This window comes from Prinia subflava, chromosome Z (genome assembly GCF_021018805.1).
Source record: "Prinia subflava isolate CZ2003 ecotype Zambia chromosome Z, Cam_Psub_1.2, whole genome shotgun sequence".
NCBI classification, from domain to species: Eukaryota; Metazoa; Chordata; class Aves; order Passeriformes; family Cisticolidae; genus Prinia; species Prinia subflava.
Genome location: NC_086283.1, coordinates 36514875 through 36523383, shown reverse-complemented (window position 1 = coordinate 36523383; position 8509 = coordinate 36514875). Strand labels below are relative to the sequence as shown.

Sequence of the window (8509 nt, the reverse complement as noted above, 5' to 3'; positions counted from 1 at the left end):
CTGTGAAAATTCGTATCTACCAGGCTCCAGAGGAGGGATGCAGATGGGGGGGGAGGAAATGCTTCAGAGTGAGTTCTCATCTCTCTTTGGGTCTCCCTGGAGAGAGTAACCAGTGTTGGGCAGACTCTGTCCCTGTATCCCACAGAATCCCATGCCAGCAGTCAGACAAGCATGGTGAGTAGACTTGTGTTTTAGCAGTTTTGATTTTCCCACTCGTGTTTCACCTTGTTCCTGCAAGGTGAGGAGGCGGTGCGAAGCTGGTGTCTGCCTGAAGCAGGTGTTTGGAGATCACTCAGGAGTCAAATGTGAGATGCTGAACTTCTCAGGTGCTAGTCTGTGCTGAAAACCCATTTCCCCTGGAAGGCTTCTGGAGTTGATGTTAGAGTCAGAAAAATAAAAAAAGTAAATAATAATAATAATAATAATAATAATAATAATAATAATAAAGGGCACAGATAGGATAGCAGAAGTGTTTCTTCTCTCCAGGTTCCTAACCTACACAATGCACACTCCTTCCTTCCCAGGCACTGCTTTCCCCACCATGGGGTCAGAAGATCACTGTTTCTTGAAAAAGGCCCTGTTAAAAAGTTTATTCTTCCCAAGAGCTTACAGGGACCCAACTGCAAGGCAGCAGCCCACATGAACTTCAGTTCATGTTACAGTTACAGCTTGAAGTCCAGATAAACTTTTGGGGTTTTTTGGGGGTTATTTACAATGAAATTAAGTCTGGGTGGCATGTCCACTGGGACAGGAGCTGCTCACCTACATTTCTGAGAGGTCCTCCTGTATTTTGTGTGAATTATTATATTGCATTATATTGCATTACATTGCACTATATTTATTACTTTGTATTTATTAAAATTGACTTAAAACAAGAGCTAAACTTTTCTAGCACTTCTGGAGGAAGAGGAGGTGGGAGATCTTCCCTGCCAGTCAGTTGCCATCTCCAGGTTCCTTCCTCCTCATAACAAGGCATTCTGATTGAGAAGGAAACTTGGAGTATGTGTGTCCCAACTGGAGCATGTGGTTATTGTGCAACTGATGGACCAGAACAAATTCTGCAGCTCAGGAAAGGGTTTTCTACATATACCAAACATCTGTATCTTTATATGGGGATAGCACCCAGCCAAAACAATAAAAATGCACAGAATGAATGAAATTAAACCCACTGGTCACTATGGGCTTGATAAGAGAGAGTGTGATTGTATTTTTCACATTTGTCAAAATTTTTTTTTTGTTTAATTTTCTGATTGTCACTATTTAAATAACATTATGTAGGATAGCAAAGTTTAGAGGTGCAGTAAAGCTGCTTGTCTGAATCCACTTTGAAGTAAGAATGCTAGTAGGTCTGAAATCCAGATCTACGAGCTAATCTCTAGTTTTCCCTTCAAATGGAATTCAGCTACAAAGAGCTTGGAAAGATTTTGCATCTATTCAGGAGGCACATCTTTAATTTTCTGAGGAGCAAAAAATCCACAAGAAACTTCATATAGCTCCTTAGGTTTTGCTTAGCATATGCGATAAAACATTGATTGTTGCAGTTTGGTGACCCATGAAATTTGGGGGTTAGTTTTCTCTTCAGACCAGAGCATATAATTATGCAAATAAAGAGCTGTCACTGATCTAGTGAAATACTCTCAAACACATGCAATCCAAAATGGAACAGAAAAGTGGAATTCGTGGTATTATGATGATACAATGATAAATGACATCTCCTTTCAAGTTTTTCTAGAAGTACATTTTTCACACTTTGTCGAGTACATCAACATAATGTGGATGCACACACGCGCGCGCACACATCCCTGTGAGATCGAGATATCCATGAATGCGTGCAGACACACAGACACACACACACACGCATCCTTCCGCTCTGTAAGATGTAGTTCTACCCTGGTGTACGATGGATGTACACATTCTTGGCAGGTTATTTTTGGTTTGGTTGACTTGAGAACGGTGCAATATGTGGCTCCATGCAGTTTTAGATGTGACACTTTTCATTTGTACTTCTGAATGAAATTTCTAGAGGGGGAAAAAGCCCCACTACCCACAATAAGTGATGTTTCTCAGAGGAAAAATGCACATTTCCATGAAAAGCAGCAGCTTCTTCTGAGTCTAGGAGAATCACACTGTGAGGGCTGTAACTGTAACCAGTGTACTGCCATGTATGCACAATGATGAGGGATAACTTTGCTTTTCTCTCTCCTGCTTTTTTATTTCTTTTTCCCCACAGCTCTGCTGTTTGGGGGTCTGCTGACTGTTTCCTGCTAGGAACATTTCTTTCTTGCTCTCCATTCTTGACAGGGAAGCACTGCTTTCACTGGTCCATGGCTTCAATACTCCATGGTATTTTGACTCACACAATGGTGTGCAAACCTTTTGGGTGGCACAGAGCTGAGAGTTTTCCTAGATCCTATTGTAGGGTCAATTTTGTTTGTTTTCTGCTGTTTTGGGTTTGGGAGTTTGTTGTGTTTTTGAGGGTTTTTTTTGGTGTTGTAGTTTCAAAGCTACTTAGGGCAGAAGCTGTTGCACCATGTCAAATGTCAGGGAGCTTTCCTGTGATGAAACCAGGAGGAGGTTCATACCAGACCTCTGTCTCTCGAAGATGTCATGGTCTGAGTGTCCAGTGGTGTGCATCTTTAAAAACGTCAGTCTCAAGGAATAGGCTAAATCAAGACTCATCCCTCCTTAGTATGCTGCATGGTTACCATGATCACCTTTCTATGCAACACTAATGTGACAGTACATGCTGGGATGCTCCCACACTTTCCTCCCTTTCTGCAGCCCATGGAGAGCTCTCTGCAGCTGGGGCCAGAATGCTGCCTCCTCCATCTCTAGCACATGCTCCTCTGCTTAAGGCCCTCCCCCAAAAACTGATCAAACTCCTCTCTTGGCATATTTTTATATGGTTTCATGTTTCTGAATAGCTAAAGGGGAGAGGATGGTGCGGCCCACTTGCCTATGTGGCTTCCCATGGATGATGTCGGATGTGTGGACAGCAGCCCGTGATCACGTGAGCTGAGCCACAGAGCTGGACACGCAGCCCAATCCATGGCACAAACAAGCCTCATCCCCCTCACACCCTGCTCACACCTTCCAGCCCCAACCCTGCAGCTGTATGGGGTCCTGTTTGCAAACACACCTGCCTCCCGCCTGTATTCTGAGGCTGGTGGAGCTGCTGCCCATGCGGACACACTCTATCCACCAGAGACAGTGGCTCCTATGGAGCTCGGCGCAGGGACACAAAGTGTGCAAGAAGGAGAGAAGAGAGTATATTTATTTTTTTTTCACTGCAAGCAGAGGAGTACCAATGGTGAGGATCCCCTCTGCTCTTCAGCCCCCCACAGGAGCGCAAATGTGAGCTGGGCCCAGAGCACAGTAAAGAAAAATTCTTTAGAAACTGGTGTTACAGTAAAAATGTTTGTAGTTTGTTTCTCATCAACAGTTAAAAAAATAGATCTGCTTCTCCAATATTTGGGCACCCTAGAGACTCCACCTCACCTTCACAGAGGTGGGGAGTGGCAGGCCTGGTGTGTGAATGCGCAAACTTCCCTGACCCCTGCATCTTCCCTGGCTGTGGGATGAAGGACAGGCACCCAAATCACACCATGTAAACTCTCGCCTTACCCCTAAACACACAAGGTCCAGGGGCGCCGGGGTGGACAAGGGCCTGGGGAGGGGGATCAGGCCGGCCACAGGCAGCAGCATCCTCTGACTGGGAGTGAGTGTGGAGACTGCAGACCAGAGGACGCTGGGTGTAGACCTCTCCCCTCAGCAATAGGTTCCCCTCCAGGAGGAAAATCTGTCAGGCACAGATACTACAGTTTCCTCTGCAGGCATGGCTTGACACCACCCCCAACCCCCTGGGGGTTTGCTGCAAGCACCCCTCCCCAAGGGCAGAGCTTAAATGCAGTGAGATGACAGGAAGCCGGAGTTGGGGAAGTGAAGTCCTGCTGCCAGTACGAGTAGGTAGGGATGTAAGTGCTCTGTGGGTGCTGAGAGCCCCGCATCTGGAGGATTTAGGTCCAAATCCAGCTGAATTTCCCTTTGCACCTCACTATGAGCACTGCTGCTTTTGCAGCGTGGCATAGGAGGGTACCCCTGCTTTGGCATTGTCTCGTTTTAATGCTCCCCACCACCATTTCTGGTCCCCAGCAGCAGGATTGAACACACTGCATGAGGAGAGGGTCCAAAACTCATGTTTGAGTGGTACCTCCTTGCTGGTGGGCACAGCTGTTAAAGAAAGGACCACTTTAATTTAGTATTATTGACATCAAAGGAGCTTAATTAGTATGCTTGCTTACTGGACATGCTACCAAGCACATCTTTTCCCTTAGCTTTAGTGGAGAAAACCTGCCTAATGCAACAGTTACGGCTATGGCCACACACCCTCTATCCATGGTGTGAAATCCCCACACAGAGTGCCCTGCTGGACAACCTTTTTCTGAGAGACTGGGAAAGTGGGGAGGAACCAGTGAGTTTAGGGAAAAGGGAATAAACATGGGATGGCAAGTCATTACAAACCCAGTACATGAAAAAGGAAGCATTTTTGTGTTTAAAGATAAACAGAAAAAATATACACTCTCTTTTTGTTGTTGTTGTTGTTGTTGTCATATTTCACAGTGTGATCCAGCCTGTTAATGAATAGGCTTTTTTTTTAAGTAGAGCTTTCCAAAGGAAGAGAAGATCTACAGATAGTGCCATTGATCTAGCAAGAGAAAATCTCCTCAGCAATGGAGCCTTTCTAGAATTCTGGGCCAAACTTCTTGGACACTCATGCCAGCAGAAAAATAAGAGAGTTAGAAGTCAATTCCACTTGGTCCTAGAGAAAGAGAAGGCTACTAGGTGTAAAATCATAGACTGGTTAACACATCTGAGTTAGGGCCATCTTTTAAAAAAGAGTTATTCATATTTTGTTCTGTCTCAAAATAGAAGGAAGCTGCAAAAAATCCTGCAGGCGATAGGACTGCGATGAAGCTGTTAAATTCTGGCATCAGCTTGGTGCAGGGCTATGTCAGGGCAATTAGAGCTGCACCGTGCTGCACTGTGCAGTACAATTGTCAGCCTTAATCTGCACACTGATGGGCAGCACAAAATCCAAGTTACAGCCCACAGGAAGCACAACCAGTGAACCCATATTGCTTTGACAGTTGCACTCATCTAGAAATAATGCAAAACGCTATTTAGATGTATACATCACGACCCTGTGCTCTAGGAAGAAAACAATCTAATGAGGGGCTGGGAGACTCCTTGCAGAAAAGCAGCAAAGACTTTGGTGGTGGTGGGTTTTTTTCCTCCCCTTCTTTTAGAATTCTTCATATTTTATCCTGTTGGAGCGCCGTGTTGGGGTTGGTTTCACCAAGCTGTTTTTTGCCTTTATAGCCTCACTGAAGAACTTGAAAACAGATGGAAAACTCTTCCAAGAAGTTAGTTCGTGGCGTTCTGTACCTGCAAAACACAAAGGTGACAGTGTGACTAGGGGTTGTTCTGTGTCTTGCTGGCTGCTCACAGGATAAATGCTCTGTAAAATACAAAATGCAAAACCTGGGGAAGACACCCAGCTGCTTGCAGCTGGTCTGGAGGGAGCCTGGGGAAGGTCAGGGCTGTCCTGCTGCCAACCTCTGGGGCAGCTGACAAGAACAATGGCACACACATGCAGACAGACACATGCACAAACATACATATATGCACATGCACAGACAACCACATCACAATCAGAGATCCTCAACATGTCTTGTATCTGGGAAAGTAAGATCCCAAAGCAGTCTGCTCATAAAAGCTTCACTGAAGCACCTCACCTACCTGGCCTACCTTGGGAAAGACAAAGTGTCTACTTTTCAGACATACTTTGTATTATTTATTTTTCATTTTATACTCCTTTCAGCCTGGCATATGCATTTTCAAGTGAAAGAGAACACTTGATCTGAACTACATCTCATGCATCATGAAGGCATCCTTTGTGCACCTGCTCCCATACATAAAATTGAGACAGTAAAGTGGACCTTCCCTGTTTATATCTTCCCTCTGCATACAGATGCAGTTCTGGTGGGGTTTTTTTTTGGTGTATGCTTCTATTGTTTCCCAAGTGCCTTTCTCAACAAATAGTCCATTTGCTTTATTTAAACAGCCACATCCCCTCCTCCTTCCCCCCAACATCAACCCCCAAAACAAAACCAAGACAATGGAGATAGGGAGCCAAGGAGTGTGCAAGAGTTGGAACCTCTTCCTGAGTAACCTAATTATGCTGAGATGCTGGCTGGTAGTCTTTGGATCCTGGGCCTCTGTTTGATACTTTAACATTGTAAATGATAATTCTTTAGTCTGTAATAGTAGGTCATTGCTATGGTTACTCTACAATGGTGCAACACTTCACTTTCCCCTTCAGCTATTCGTTGAGACCTGGCAACCACATTTGTTGCCTAGCAACAGTTCTGTGACAGTATCACAATCTGGGGTGACAACAATGAGGGACACAGTGGCCATAGCCTGCCAGGTGGACAGGGATGCAGTCCTGGGTGGATGATGTCCCTGCAGGACATAGGGTGGCCATCAGTCCCTGGGGATATGGGATGGCTGCTCTGGTATGGCATTTGTGGCACACGCACCTTCACATCCCTGTCAGGACCCTCTATGTATCCATCCATGGAGCATCCTTGGTGGGTCAACACACACAACATCCCCTCCAGAAAGTCTTTGATGGAGGCACTACCTGGCACATTGCACATCCCTGCTCCCCAAAAGGCAGCCATCCTACAAGCAAAATAATCCTTCAAAAAACCCTCTCTGGAGAGACACTACTTCCCACACAAAGAGATGTTTTTGTACAAGGAGCATCCATGTCACGTGCACACACAGATTTTCCTCCCCCTCTCTGCATTCATTGTACAGAGGCAATTCATGTCATCTTAGAGAAATTTCCCACTTACTCATTTTATACAAATGGTTTCCACCTTCAAATTCACCCACCATTGTAGAAACTCTCTTTGCTGAGAGGCAGTCTATCCTATCAAGTGTTGGACTTGGCATTGCTCATGGTAACTCATTGGGTTGAGTTGGATTCCATGATCTCAAGGAATAAAAGTTTCTATGATTCTATCCTGCAGGTGGCTCTCAATACAGATCACTTATCCCATTCTCTGTAAGATACTTCACAGCAATACTCACCAAGACTTATTCCCCACACAGGAAACCCAGAAGTGGCATAACACAGCAGGAGGATAAAGCTTTCCTAGCAAAACCTGCAGCTTAACAGACATGTCCCTGAGGTTACGGCTTGGCTCGGTATACTATGACTGCCCATTGCCACTATGCACACAGAAGTAATCTACCAAATCTGATTTTATGGAAGGATAGACTGTCCTAACACAATGTAAGGACACTCCTGTACAGGGGTTTCACCTTCTTCTCACATGCCTGTGTCACAGCTCTGAGCCCTGAAGTCAAAACATCTTTCCATGTGGCTTTCTGGTCCCTACACAGACAACTGTGGCTTTCTGGTCCCCATACAAACACATCTTTCTCACTTCTACCTGTCTGCATTCTGTCTTTGATTATAACAGTTCTCATCAATATCCACTGGATTAAGATGAAAATATAGGCTGTGAATACTAGGTTTTTTCCCTCTTTCTTCCTTTTTCATCAACAACCTTCCTCCTCTGTGAAAGGGACATCCAGAAACAAAAAATGAGAAAAAAACCCCAAATGACAAAAGAAAATTAAGTTTCTGAAGCCTCCCTGTGTCTTTCTTCATCCTGCCTTCTCCCATGCACTGTCCTCATGTCCTCATGAGAGATCATGCTCACATTCACTAGTGTTACTGAAACTGATTAACCTACAGCTTTCCTGTGGCAACTCCTCTCAACCCGCTCTTCTCAAAAAACAATTCAAGCTTTGAGTCTAGAGGGACTCAATGATTCAGCAGTCTAAAGCAATTTTAACACTCCCTATTTTCTCTTTCCTAGTAACAATCTTACTGGCAGATGAACTATTTCCCTGGTGATAAAATCACTACAATGAATATTTAGTTTCCAAGATTATGATGATTCTTTGCTTGATTAATACTGCAATAAGAAAAGCTTGCTAAGTATCTGCCTAGGCCCTTTACAGTAATTTTTAAAGGTCAAATTTTGCCCTTATGTATTCATATTCAACTACTAATAGAGGGAGAGTCCTAAAAATTTAACATTGCACACACTGTGCATTTATGATTTATATACCAAAGGCTTGGAAAATTCAGCCGAAGCAAGTGGAATTATGTCCTAAGGGTGACAACAGATTTTGGCCATAAGCTTTTTGCCAGAGGAAAAATAGCATTGACAACTGCAATCTCAATTGTGTATTTAGCAGTACACAGATCTAAGTTAAATGCAGGAACAGCCATCTAGTTTTTGATAGAAAGAACCATTTTTAAGAGACAGAAGATAAGAACCAGTTGTTCTAAAGCTAAGGTCCTCTGAGATATATATTCTTAGTGCTCACTAATTTCAACAGCCATGATGATAAACGATTGAAT

General features: G+C 44.1%; 1 protein-coding gene across 4 annotated transcripts in view; it reads right to left on the bottom strand.

Moving 5' to 3' along the window:
• Positions 1–3253: 3253 nt before the first annotated feature.
• Positions 3254–8509, bottom strand: part of ARB2A (ARB2 cotranscriptional regulator A) — a 259244-nt gene continuing 253988 nt past the window's right edge. For all 4 annotated transcript variants that reach the window (XM_063421494.1, XM_063421496.1, XM_063421497.1 and 1 more), the window contains one exon: positions 3254–5445. In XM_063421494.1, the coding sequence (XP_063277564.1) occupies positions 5303–5445 (143 nt within the window). In that variant the 3' untranslated portion in view covers positions 3254–5302. The remainder of the gene's footprint in view (positions 5446–8509) is intronic.